We start from the raw sequence: 12,964 nt of genomic DNA, 5'->3' as shown, positions 1-12,964 counted from the left end.
ACAAAGTTAATCTTAACAAACACATAAAAATGGTAAAGTGTTGATTTAATAGGGGACAATCTGAGGAAATAGAGGAACAGGTGAGAAACAAGTCCGTTAATATCCTTCAGAAAAGGTGTGGAGTCTATACGTCCATAAGGGTTTAAAAACCATGTTAAGGGTCATTATTCCCAAAACAGTAGTCGCTTTCCAGGAGTGACTGGGCCAAATAACATTACTCCAAGAGAGCAACTCATTCGGGAGGTCACAAAACAATCCAGAATATGTTCCAAAGCAAGACAGACCTCAGTTCCTGCAGTTAAGATATGTTTTCCTGATAAAACAATAGGAAAGAGACTGAGCAAAAAGGACATCCACGGTACAGTTCAATGTGAAAACCACTGCTGACCAAAAAAAAAAACAGCAGCTGGACAACATGTTCATTACCTGAGAGCGGTGTGTACTATAAACCCACAGCAGAAAGACATTAATGATGTTTGCTTATTTCTTTATATATCACAATCATGCTTGCTACAAAAAATTAACATTATTTCATATTGCAGGTTTCCTAATAATGTGCAGCCGTGTTTCAAAAGAACATCATAGAGACAGTGGAACATGGTGGTGGTAGTGCGATGATCTGGGAATGCTGTGCCAAGTCAGAGATGCCTGATTGATTTGCTGCTATTGATGTTACCATGAATTATGATCTTTATCAGAAAAATTTCTAAAAGAAAATGTCAACACATAAATTTATGACCTTCAGTCAAAGGTGTCTTCAGTCCCAAGTGCAACATTTTTTAAGCAAATGTGTGAATTATCTCATCATGCACTCAACTTCCACAAAGTCTTGCATCAGATTAATTAAATTGTTTGTAATTATGCAAACCTAAAAGTTACAGGACACCAACCCTTGAGGACTTGACTTTGATATCTGTGCCTTAAGCAGACTCAGGCTGTACAGCAGGACGATGATCCAATGCACCACAGCTAGTCCAGGCTTAATGGCAAATGGTAACTGGCCTGAATTTCCATAGCGGTTTATCAAATCTGAGGACTCCAAAACACTTTGCGCTATAATCAGTCTTTCACACTCCGATGGTGGTAAGCTACACTGAAGCCACAGCTGTGGCTCAAAACAAAAAAAAATGTAGGCCTAGTCAAAGTTCATACTTGAATCTGATTTAAAAAGTTTCGATTTAAAATCGGATTAGGGTTAGCCAGTGATTGCTTTTAGATTTATGGGCCAGGCTATTTTGAATAGTTTTTATCCATAGAGAAATAAAATCGTTATTTGAAAAATGCTTTTGGTATTTATTCAGATGACATTGGTCTCAGATTAAAATGTGTTTGATGAGCTGAAACACTTAAGCACAATAAAAAAAAGCAAGTGAAGCATGACATCCATACAGCTGATGTAAATAGTTAATTCTACCTGAAATACTTTGAAATATTCTCTATAAAGTGGCAGAGAACATTTATCCAATAATTATTTGGCAGCATGATGAATAACATAACTATAAAGGAAAATAAGTCTAGTATTATGACAGTGCGTGCATTAACTTACTTTCTGGTTCAAATAGTATGGATCCAAGTCTTCCAGGGGCGTTGCCGCCATTCCGTCAGGAATATCGCCATAGATGAAGGGCAGGCTCTTGCCTGCCTCCAGGTCGCTGTTGGGCTTCGGCTCATTGTCGTCAGATGTGTCGCGGTGACTACTGTCCGATCTGGGCTTGGGAGGCTTCTTGTTTTTCTCTTCCTGAATGCGCTTCTCGATGTTAGCGAGAGACTCCGGGGTGAACTTCTTGAAGCTGTCAGGTCCTGGGGGTGCAAGAAGGGGTGCGGCCATGTTTTCATCCTGCAGCTATTTCCCTTTTATTTGTTTTCCATCCCCGACAACCAGCTCTGGGAAGAGGGAGACGGAGTGATTAGAAGGAAGAAGAGGAAAAAAAGAAATACATAAAAAAGGCACAGAACTTGATTCTTTTACAACTAAAAGATTGAAGTAGAGATCCGATTTGCCAGATCAGAATCTGCCCATTTTTTCATGATCATCTCTGATTAGATATATATCAGCAGAAGAAATACTGGAAATTTGTTGGGTTTTTTTAGTACGTTCATAAAATGCATCAAAACTAAAAACGCTCAACAATTTTCAGTATGTACTTTTGATGAAAAAGTTATTTTATTTGACTTAAAATATATATAAAGGGTAGAGGCAAATGCTTTGATACATAAATGGGAATAATTTTGTAATTTCTTTATTTTATTTTTTTATTTGAAACTGCAATCAGAGTTAGCCCACAACTCCAGAAAACCAGAAATGCCTGATCGGTGAATTTCTAGCTTTGAGCATTAAAAGAGGGTCAGAAACATCGTGCCTTCATGCACACGAGAGGATTATTGCAGAACAATTAAAGTTCTGACAATAATTTGTCAATAAATATCATTATCAGTTGTAACAAAAAATACATCAACTTAATTTGTAAACCCATTATTGTGCATCTATTACAGCCTCTACTTTGCTATTCTGCAGATTATTACAAATGATGCAATAGGAAAAACAATGTTTTTGTGCAGCTTTAGTCCATCCCTGTTCTTGGAAGATGTTTCAAGTAGTAGAAAAGGGAAATGGGCTGGGTGAGCAGGCAAACAACCTATAAAAATGACCTTTTTTCTTTTTTAATTACCCTAATCAAGATCCTGATCCAGATGTGTTAATACTATCAAATGACAGAGCTAAAAACCACGCCATTGTTAAATTGTTAAACAGTGACAGAGAAGAAGAATAAATATTAACTTACAGGAAGTGTTTAATATATGGAAATCTGACCTATTGCTAAAGCAGCAAAACTGTAACTATGGAAACAGAATATCAGCTTTTATCTATATAGATATATATAGTTTCAGATTAGGGAACAGGACTGCTCTAAAACACTGAAAACATTTTAATACAGTAAAGCATTAAAGAAAAAGAAATTTAATACAAAAAGAAAAAAAAAACTATGTAACTGAAACAGCATTTTAACTCTTGTGGTACCATCAAACGTGAATTTCACTCACCAGTCTGTTTGGGTGCTTGTGCTGCTTAATTGACTAAGCAGATTATAAGCACAACATTTATTTAAAAAAAAAAAAAAAAAAACACCAGCAAAGTGTGTTTTGAAAACAAATTTTAAAAAGAATTTAGAGGAACTGCAAAAGCCGGAAAGCCCCTGACAATCTCGTTTCATTAAAGACAAAAGGGAGAAGAAGTCCAGTTAAGGTAGGCAGTCGGTGAAGCCTCTATGAACAATCTTTCCAGAAAGTTTACATGACGAGATCCCTCCAGGCGATCCCAAACAGGACACAAGAACTTGACCAGCATCGCATGTTGTGTGTTTTTTAAAGTTTTAAAGACTTTGGCTTATAGCTGCACAGAAACACCTGCAAAAACTGCAGGCATCCCACAAATTTTATATAATCAATAGGCAGCTGATGCAACTTTTACAGCATTTAGCGCCAGGAAAAAAGAATGGAAAAAAAGAAAAACACTATTCCAAACCAATATAATTTCAGCAAATTGCACCCTGCGCAGAGTTAAAGAAATGATGACAAACATTTTACAAACCCATGCCGCCTTTTACTGCTTTCCAAGCAAAAAGGAAAACTGTTTCACTGTCCTGTTCAGCAGCGTGGAAAGGAAAGTGGGGCTGTGTCCTCTGTGGCGATAGAGGCATCCGACTCAGGGTGCCACGCATCCGGACACAGCTCCCTTTACTCTCCTCTGGGCACTCGGGCAATCATCTGATGGGGTTTGAGCTCACTGGACATAACAGAGATCCAAGCCAGGCGGTCAAATCCAAACAGGACGTCCATCTGAGTCAAATGAGATCCTCTTGAACTTCAATTTTCTTCTCCTGCGGTGTATTAATGCTGCCTGTTCTGTGATAGATCACATCCACATTAGTAACTACGTAGCAGCATGGCAGGTTTGTGTCTCAAATCCAGAGTCGTCCCAAGCTTGTCCAAGACCCTGAGCAGAATTTCATTTGGAGGCCCACTTCCAGTTAAACCCACCAACCACTGCAGCACGACTTACCTCCTTTTTTATACTCTCCATGCTTATTTATTTATATCATTTGTTCTACTTCTGTATTGTGTACTCTGCGTGCAGCATCTGTTTTACTGCGAACTGGCAAGGTAGTAAAAAATTCGACCTTTATTTAGTCATCTTTTTTTAAATTTCCATAGTAGTTCTAAAAAGCTTTCCTGATATTTCCTGGGATTACCTTTATTTGACCAGGTAAGCTGATTGAAAACATACTGTGATTGCCAACAACAACCTGTTCAGGAAACATCAAAACATCTACAGCACAATATCATACAGTAGAAAACAGACTAGTACCATAAAATAAACAAAAACGAAAATCCAACCACATTTAAACTGACTAAGCATATTATATACACATGGAAAAAGAAATTAGAGAAAGGTGAAAACAATTAGACAGTCAATCATCTTGTTCTTTAGTTAATATTAGATTGTAGAGATATGGAGGTCATGTGATCCTCTTTTCTTCATTTTGAATCATTTGTCCTTCCATACTTAAAGAGAAGTTTTTAACCGTTTCTTTATACATTAACAGTTAGTTAACTGTTTAACACAGCTACATTTTAAATATGTGACATTTAGTTTGAGGTTTGGTCATCCAGCAGCTTTTTTTATTCTTTGTGGGAATCTTGTAATTTTCTAATGAAATAAATACTTAAATTATGTTTTATTGATCAAATTCGTCACTGCCCAGGTTTATATTCAAATGACTGCAGAACTCTTGGCTATAGATATTTAGATGGAGGACAGAGGAGGTTTAGTTGATATCTGGACTGTAAAAAATATTTTGAGTTCAAGTTGTGGGGATTCTTTGGTGCTTCATTTTTAATTTTTCATTCCGTAGTACCTTTTGGTAGATCAACATGTAGCAACGAAGCACAGGACACCTCTAAAGCCAAAGCTGTACGCTGTAAACCTTTGCTCAAATTAGCAGTAATTATAACAGTATAGTAAAGTTCAATTAGACGCAACTTCCAAAGTTTAAGACTAAACATATTGCATTTCTGATTTTTCACATTTGTTTGAAGATTTCAGTACGGTTCATTTTTCTCTCTCTCTCTCTTTTTCTATATGAATCATCTTTAAAATGAAACTGACATATTACAGTTCTGTTTTTGTAGTGTGCTGCATACACATTAAAATATTGGCTTTAACATCTTTTTCCATTTTATTTAAATTTTTGTACAGAGTGTCTTTTGTTCTAGTTTTTCAGTGAAGAATTTCTGTCTATTTTGTTCTAAGCTTTAATTTAGGTTTGTTGAGACCTATTTTAAACTCCCAATGTTCTTGTATTATTATCTCACCTGCACATATTTTTCGATTTATAATTTTTGCTTCATTCTGAAACTAAAAACTAGATTTGTTGTCAGTGAAAGCGTTGATATGGGCAGTTGCCCAGGGCAGCATTTGATTCAGGGGCTACAGGTTCGAGATAAAACAGCAACTTGTTTTTCTGTCAGATTAACAAGTTTTCTATTGCTTGTGTTCATATGCAGTCAGTGAGGAGTGAGCGCCCCCTTGTGTTGAGTAGAGGTCAACTGATTACTTCTGAAATTAGACGAGATTACTTGCTCTGTGAAGGAATGCAGAGCAATTTAGCACTTTTGAATTTCTGCATTTTGACTGTTTTCTAAGAGACATACATGTTGTTGTCAATCAAACTGTGCCCATGTCTTTAGCGAGACAACCTGAACAATATATTTAACTACATCCAATGGGGAAAGAGCATAAAAGAATACTATTCAAGGTAAAATGAAATTTATATAGAATATGTTGGTGCTGTTTCATGTGAAACAAAAGTGAGAGTCATTGCAGATTTTATGCTGAGAATGACTTGTCTCAAAAAATGTATATGTGTGTTGCTTCCTGCCTGGGTGCAGTTCTCATTGACTAGTTTTGTTATTTAATATTTGTATAATTATCAGAAAAGTCCTGATGCTGGATTTGGGTTCGAGTGCGGGAGGAGGGACTGCTGCAAAGTTTGATTTCACTTCAGTCCGGCCCAACCAGACTAAACCAGAAAGGATATCTACTTCCTTCATATTAAACTATACAACTAATATTTTTTTAGGTACTAAATGGGATAATGCCAAATTCCTGACAAGTGGGACGAATCAGTTTTAGGTTACACTGTGTACTTGCAGAACATTGTGGTGTCATAACAAATTGAGTGGATTTCTTTTAAAAGACAAAGTAGATTGAGAAGAAAGAAAACAAAACTCACTCTCTCCTTTTCCTTTGATAACTTCCTTCAGTTTCAAATGATGACCGGCTGCTTTCTTTCACAATGTCATATCACAACCTCAGTGTTATCCCTACCCAGACTGAGAGGTCTCTGTAGCCTGCAGTCCTCACTAAAGTGTTTTATTCCGGGGTGCGTCGTTGTTCTATAGGGCCAAAGCCTGAAATGCTGCAGTGTGCTGCTATAGGTTCTAACTAGTAGGTCAGTGGAATCTACAATCTGGATGCTAACAACTCAAACCTGCAGTAACCCGGCAGCACATATGAACTCACTGCAACGCAATATCACAAAAACATGTTTATTTTAAAAAGAACATTAATCACAAAAAGGGGAAAGTAAACCGCGCCCTGTCAGGCCGAGTACGACAGTGATACAGAATTGTGATATGTGTTGTTTAAGAGTGGATGAAACAACGCGAATGTTGCGTTTTAATGGGAAGCCTGAATAAAAGGAGAAACAAGGTGCCGCGGTCCCTTCAGAGGACTGCCAAACTATAGACGCACCTTCTACCCCCTCACGCTATACATTCTCCGGAGAGACTGCAAGCGTGAGGGAGGGAGGGGGGGCATAAAACTATTACCGATACAAAATAATGTTAGAAAAACATGCGGTTACGGTTCAGGTGCCAGCGTCGCATTGCTCCTGTAGACAACCGGGTATCTGTTTTCCACTCAGAGAAGTTTACACTTCCACATCATGTTTCTCATTCTGACACTGAAATGTCATCCCATCCAGCTGCAGGCCAACTCCCCAACATAAAAAATAAACGAAAGCCTCGCTGCTACCAAACGCGCCGCATCATATCTTCCCGTTTAAAAGAAAAGAAACACACACACACACACACACATTTCCCACTTCTGGCTGAAGCAACCGCATGCACATTTGTTCATGTTACTGGCAAAGAGACCCTCCACAGCCGCTACCGGGGGAAAGATGCTGAGAGAGGGACCCGCTCTGCGGCACTGGGATGCAGTCAGTCGACAAAAAGTACGGCTGAGCTCCATCCCGCGGCCAAACATGCCGGACAAAGACGACAACACATTGTTCACTTACTTTTTCTCGCATTAACAGATATCCTGACAGCTGGCACTGAACTGCAGATGTGGCAAAGAGTCGGGAGTAACTGCGGCTGTCGCCATATTGGTGCTGCTATCTTCCTTCCCAGTGCGTGCCGCTGCCCTGCATAATTGATGACTCTCAGCAAATTGTTAGGGAGTGTCGGTAAATGCCTTCACTCCCAATAACGAGCAAGAGACCGCAGCATCGTAAGCACAAAAAGACGTTCATTTAAAACAACACGCACATATATTGTGTTCGGCAACATTTTCAGCATCTTTCTTTAGTTTCATGCTTCAAGTCAAATGCTTTCGTGTTTTTATTACATAAATATTGATTGTATTAGCTTTTTTAAAAAAATAAAAATAAAAATAGCTGCATTTGCCTTTATCTGAACTTTGACTGTGACGAAATAAAAGAAAAAACTGTCATGATACCGTGTTTAGATACATCACGGTTATCAATGTAAGCTTTGGTTTAATTAAAATCTGCTAAACACAAATATGCAAAAATGATTTTGCAGGCAGCCATCTACAAAATAATAATAAGTAGTTAGAATATATATATATATTTTTATTAGTAGCAGAAGTGTTAGTAGTAGCAATCTAAGTACCATTCATGTTGGGCTCCATCTATGTCTTTTGGATCCCAAAATGTTTTAAATATTCAATAAAGATATTATACTTTAGATGTTTATTATTAATTCATTTTATGGATTCCATTATTACATACTAATGAATTTTTGTGTAAATAAATTACTCCTTCAATGCCCCTTTATCAGCAAACATAGAAATATAGTCATATGTAAGAAATTTGAATATGTACTTTCTGAAAACAACAACCTTTGAGCAGGTATTAAACATACTTTACATCAAGATCATTTTTCTATATTTTATGAAAATGTTTTCAGATTTTGAAAACATTTTGATGTAAATGTTTTTGATGTAAACTCATGACAATGAGTTTCCAATCATTGTCATTATTGGAATCTCATCATGACAATCATCATAGCAGAAATAAAGTATTGAAAACACCAGTCTTTGTATCAGCAGTTTATCTATTTCTGGGTTTCGTTTATTACTGTTTTGAAAACACGGCTTTGTAACTTTACTTACAGTTACAAAGTATGTAACTGTTGTCAAATCAATTTGAAATAAAAGTGTTTACAGTTTTTCTGAGTAAGGCTTATATGCCTCTGAATCATTAAAGGTCAAATAAAAAAAATAAAATTCATAATTGTACCATACCATTATGAAAACAAGGTAAATTTTTAACCACTGGAATACGATTACTTAAATACATTTATGAGTGTCAAGTCTATAAAATTAATGTTTATTGTTTATATTAGACATTATTGTTTATATGTTTCAAATATTATGCACTCTTATTTGCTAAATATTTGAAAATTGTACTTGACATGGTCCTTTGTTGTTTTAAATGCTTATTTAATGATTAATAAATTCCTGCTTGATGCATTATTCAGTAAACAGTAGGTGACTTTATGAGGCCCACCATATTGTCCGCTTTTTAAAAAGTGCTTAATATGAAAGTATCAAGAATTTTCACTGCTCACATTTGGTCACTATTTTGATTTCTGAGTATTTTCAACCTAATATTTATGATTGTCGCACCCTAGTGGAAGAATGAAGAACTGCGCTCAACACGTCCAAAGGGCAAAATAAAAACTAAAAACTTGGGGGGCCTGCAGCGACATAAGGATGACGTAACATCAAGCAACAAACTTCACAAGTTAAGCATAAACTTCACAAGCAAAAATCAAAATGATAGAAAAAGCCTACTTAAAATAATATACTTAATAAGCCAACAATTAAAAACTACTTATAATTGTGGATGGCAATATGTAATCTAATATTAATTAATACAATGAAAACATCCAAGTATACTACAAATAATAATAATAATAATAATCCATCCATTCATAGTCTATACCCACTTATCCTTGCAGGTTCACAGTGGGACCCAATTACTGGAGAAGCATAAACAGGTGACAGACGGATGGACTTAATGTTTATTATATTTTAAAGTAATAATTGAGTTAAATTTATTACTGTAATTTTTATTTTTGCAAATTTAAAGTATCTTATAATCATTATTTAGAAACACATGTTGCATTATTTCTTTAAATAAAATATGTAAACAATATTGTCTTCAATATTTTATAAATATCTGTAATAAACTATCTCTGCACCCATTTCCTATACCCCATTAACCTTTCCAGGATCTTTGCTGGCCTGATGCCAGTTTAAAGAAATAGGTACACCGGCGAAATGCAGGGTAAACCCAGAACACAGTCCTCCACTGCAGACAAACACATTGGAAAACAGGTCAAACCACCACGTGAAAAAACAACGCAATTACACAGGATGTTATTGCTGGAAGACAACACTAATTGATTCTCTAAAACTTGTTTTACTGGTGGGTTTAATACGAACCACTTTGCAATTTAATCTATGAAGGTGACACATAGGTAGTAGTAGTAGTAGTAATAATAATAATAATAATAATAATAATAATAATAATAATAATAATAATAATAACCACTTTAAAACAACACGTATTAGGAAAATAAACTAAATCCGCCAAATCACCTTAAAATTGTTTACCAACAACTCACCAAAGTCACCTGTGTGCCTTATGTAAAGTTATGATTAAAGTTTTTATTAAAGGTTTAAACAGAGATCATTATACGCTTCAGTTGTTACACATAACGAAACAAATATGTGATCTTTTCAAATACTTCACTTCCCTTCAAACCAGGGGAAGTGAAGTATTTCACTATGCGCACTTAACAACTTTTATTCTGAAAATCCGCACCGGACGTCACGCTGACCCTTGCCTGTTTCACTTGTCGCTGACGGCTTGTCGCTGGTTCCGCACGGTGCTCCTGGAGGACTGGATCTCGAGTAAAGATGAGTTTTGCAATGAGCTTTTGGGCCCTGGTGGTGAACGCTTTGTGTATTCCGATGCACATAATCAAAGCACTCGGTCTGTACAAAGGTTATAAACGCGTCTTTCCCATTTTCCTGCAACGCGTATCGATCAACTACAACAAGATAATGCACGATGAGAAAGCGGAGTTGTTTCGCAGTCTGTCAGAGTTCACCAAGCCTGGCAAAAAGCTCACACTTCTGGAAATAGGCTGCGGTACTGGGGCAAATTTTGAGTTTTACCCGCCTGGCTGTAAGGTCATCTGCACCGATCCGAACCCACACTTCAAGAAATATCTGGACAAAAGCATGAAGCAGAACGACCACCTCACCTTTGACCAATTCGTGGTGGCCTCGGGGGAAGACATGGCGCCAGTAGAGGACGAGTCGGTGGACGTTGTTGTGTGCACCCTGGTGCTGTGCTCGGTTAAAGATATCCCGCAAACCCTGAGAGAGGCGCACCGCATACTGAGACCAGTAAGAGGTTTTTGAACTGGGCAAATATTTCAGTAGTTCATAACCAAACAAACAGGAGGGAACTGCAGGTTGTTAAGAAACGTGTAATAGGTTCTATCATTTCTGTTCAGCTTAGTCCTTGTGCAATGTAATGCAATTATGAACCTGGATGATGGGTTGAAAATCAGATGGGCTTACAAAGGATAACTTGTAAGGTGTGGTGAATTACAGGCCGATCTCCAACCTCCCATTCATCAGCAAAGTTATTGAAAAAGCTGTGTGTAAACAATTAAATAGCTTCCTAACAATAACCAACCGCTTTGACTCCTTCCAGTCTGGTTTTCGTGCTCATCACAGCACAGAGACCGCCCTCGTAAAAGTGTTCAATGATATCCATATAAATACGGACTGCAGGAGAACCACAGTGCTGGTTCTGTTGGACCTCAGTGCAGCTTTCGACACTGTCGACCATGACATATTACTGAATCGACTGGAGAGTTGGGTCGGACTCTCCGGTCCAGTGCTTAACTGGTTTGAATCTTACATAAAGAAAAGAGATTTCTTTGTTTCAATTGGAAACTTCTCATCAACGAGGTCAAAGGTCACATGTGGGGTACCCCAAGGTTCAATCCTAGGGCCCCTCTTATTCAATATTTATATGCTCCCACTAGCTCAGCTTATAACAGGAAATAATATTGGCTACCATAACTATGCAGACGACACACAGCTCTACATTACGATGTCACCAGGTGACTCAGAGCCCATCCAATCACTGAACAGATGCTTAGAACAGATAAATGTGTGGATGTATTTGAAACGTAAACAATTACAAATTTATTGATGGAACTTGACTTAATGTCATGTTTTGATTGTTGATTCTATGTTGCTTTGTGTTTCTGTTTTTGATATGATGTAAAGCACTTTGAAATGCCTTGATGCTGAAATATGCTATACAAATCAAATTTTATTGATTGATTGACATATTAAAACTTAGTCTTAGTTTTCATTAGTATAAATGAATAAAACCATGGAATAAAAACGTTAAGAAACTGTAACTATATGTTGAAAGTTTTTTTTTCCAATCATTAACTAACAGTAACTGATGGTAAACAGTTGTTAACCCACCCTGCTGTTATTAATTAGTTATAGATTTTGCTGAGCTGCAAATATTTTTTTTTTCTTATCAGGGTTTAATTCCCTCCCATTGCCTGAACTGGAAACATCAGGTTTCAGTTATGTAACCTGTTGCACAGGCACTGGCTATCCAATATAAAGCCATGAGAACACGCCTTAAACTCATTTATTTATTTTTTGGCAGAGAAATGAATGCTTCTCAGACGGAGCATATTAAAACTTTAGAGAGAAACAAAAGGATTAGGAAAAACAGAACAGGGAAAGAGCGACAGTCGTATTTTAGTTTAGTGCCTGGGATCCTATGAGTGTTATATTTTAGTTATCAATAATGTAGATGTTCTTCTTTTATTTAAAACATAACCCTCTTGTTATGTAAATTTAGAATCATTTACAGTTTAATAATTGCAAAAATATTTTTAAATAGCTCACTATTGTTGCATTTTAACCACACACACTCAACCATGTTGTGTTACTTTCAGGGTGGTGCCTTCTTATTCATCGAGCATGTGGTGGCAGACCCCTCAACATGGTCGTACTTCTTCCAGCACGTCCTCCAGCCTGCCTGGTTCTACTTTGGGGACGGGTGCGAAGTCACTCGGGAAACCTGGAAATACTTGGAGGCAGCTGGATTCTCTGAGCTCAAACTCAGACACATTCAAGCAAAACTTATGTTTATGATCAATCCGCACATTATCGGCTATGCAGTGAAATAAGTTCCTAGTAATAACTTTTATAAAACATTATTTTGACTACCGGTATATGAATATACCAAGCTTTGTATTGTGCCTATTCCTTGTGTGGGATGATTACTAGGAGAAAAGAGCACTTATCTTAATTTTTGTATTCAAGAAAATGTATTTTCTAAAGATTATATCTGTTTAAAAACAGCATACAATACTAATGTTTAAATTACTGTTTACTACACACATGATAGTAGCGAACATAAATTGCTGTGCCATCACTTATCTATGAAGCCACTTATCAATAGGTACCATGTAATCAACTAAGATTAAAAGATTGTTTAAAAATGTAAAATGTTTGCTGAATGATTTATTCCTG

At 36.8% G+C, this 12,964-nt stretch overlaps 2 protein-coding genes across 6 annotated transcripts in view; one reads left to right on the top strand and one right to left on the bottom strand.

The window, feature by feature from the left end:
• Nucleotides 1–7,480, bottom strand: part of LOC102216915 (sodium channel protein type 8 subunit alpha-like) — a 54,679-nt gene extending 47,199 nt beyond the window's left edge. For 3 of the 5 annotated variants that reach the window (XM_023324774.1, XM_023324778.1, XM_023324776.1), the window contains exon 1: nt 1,547–1,828. In XM_023324774.1, the coding sequence (XP_023180542.1) occupies nt 1,547–1,828 (282 nt within the window). Of the gene's footprint in view, nt 1–1,546; nt 1,885–7,364 lie in introns of those variants that run through there. The other 2 variants (XM_023324775.1, XM_023324773.1) reach the window with 1 other exon arrangement.
• Nucleotides 7,481–10,214: 2,734 nt separating this feature from the next.
• On the top strand, nt 10,215–12,940 carry LOC102216653 (methyltransferase-like protein 7A). Its single transcript, XM_005799855.3, has 2 exons — nt 10,215–10,792; nt 12,385–12,940. Exons 1-2 carry the CDS (start codon nt 10,298–10,300, stop codon nt 12,616–12,618), a joined length of 729 nt encoding a protein of 242 aa, XP_005799912.1. The 5' UTR covers nt 10,215–10,297; the 3' UTR covers nt 12,619–12,940.
• Nucleotides 12,941–12,964: the final 24 nt, after the last annotated feature.

This window comes from Xiphophorus maculatus, chromosome 20 (assembly GCF_002775205.1).
Source record: "Xiphophorus maculatus strain JP 163 A chromosome 20, X_maculatus-5.0-male, whole genome shotgun sequence".
Lineage (NCBI taxonomy): Eukaryota > Metazoa > Chordata > Actinopteri > Cyprinodontiformes > Poeciliidae > Xiphophorus > Xiphophorus maculatus.
Note: the sequence above shows the minus strand (reverse complement) of the source record. Positions and strands in the feature narration are given on the sequence as shown.

Bases quoted from the DNA above. Each gene is read 5' to 3' on its own strand.
- LOC102216653 (XM_005799855.3), top strand. From the start codon at position 10,298: ATGAGTTTTGCAATGAGCTTTTGGGCCCTGGTGGTGAACGCTTTGTGT. The intron at 10,793-12,384 runs GTAAGAGGTTTT...TGTTACTTTCAG, and splicing joins CGCACCGCATACTGAGACCA to GGTGGTGCCTTCTTATTCAT.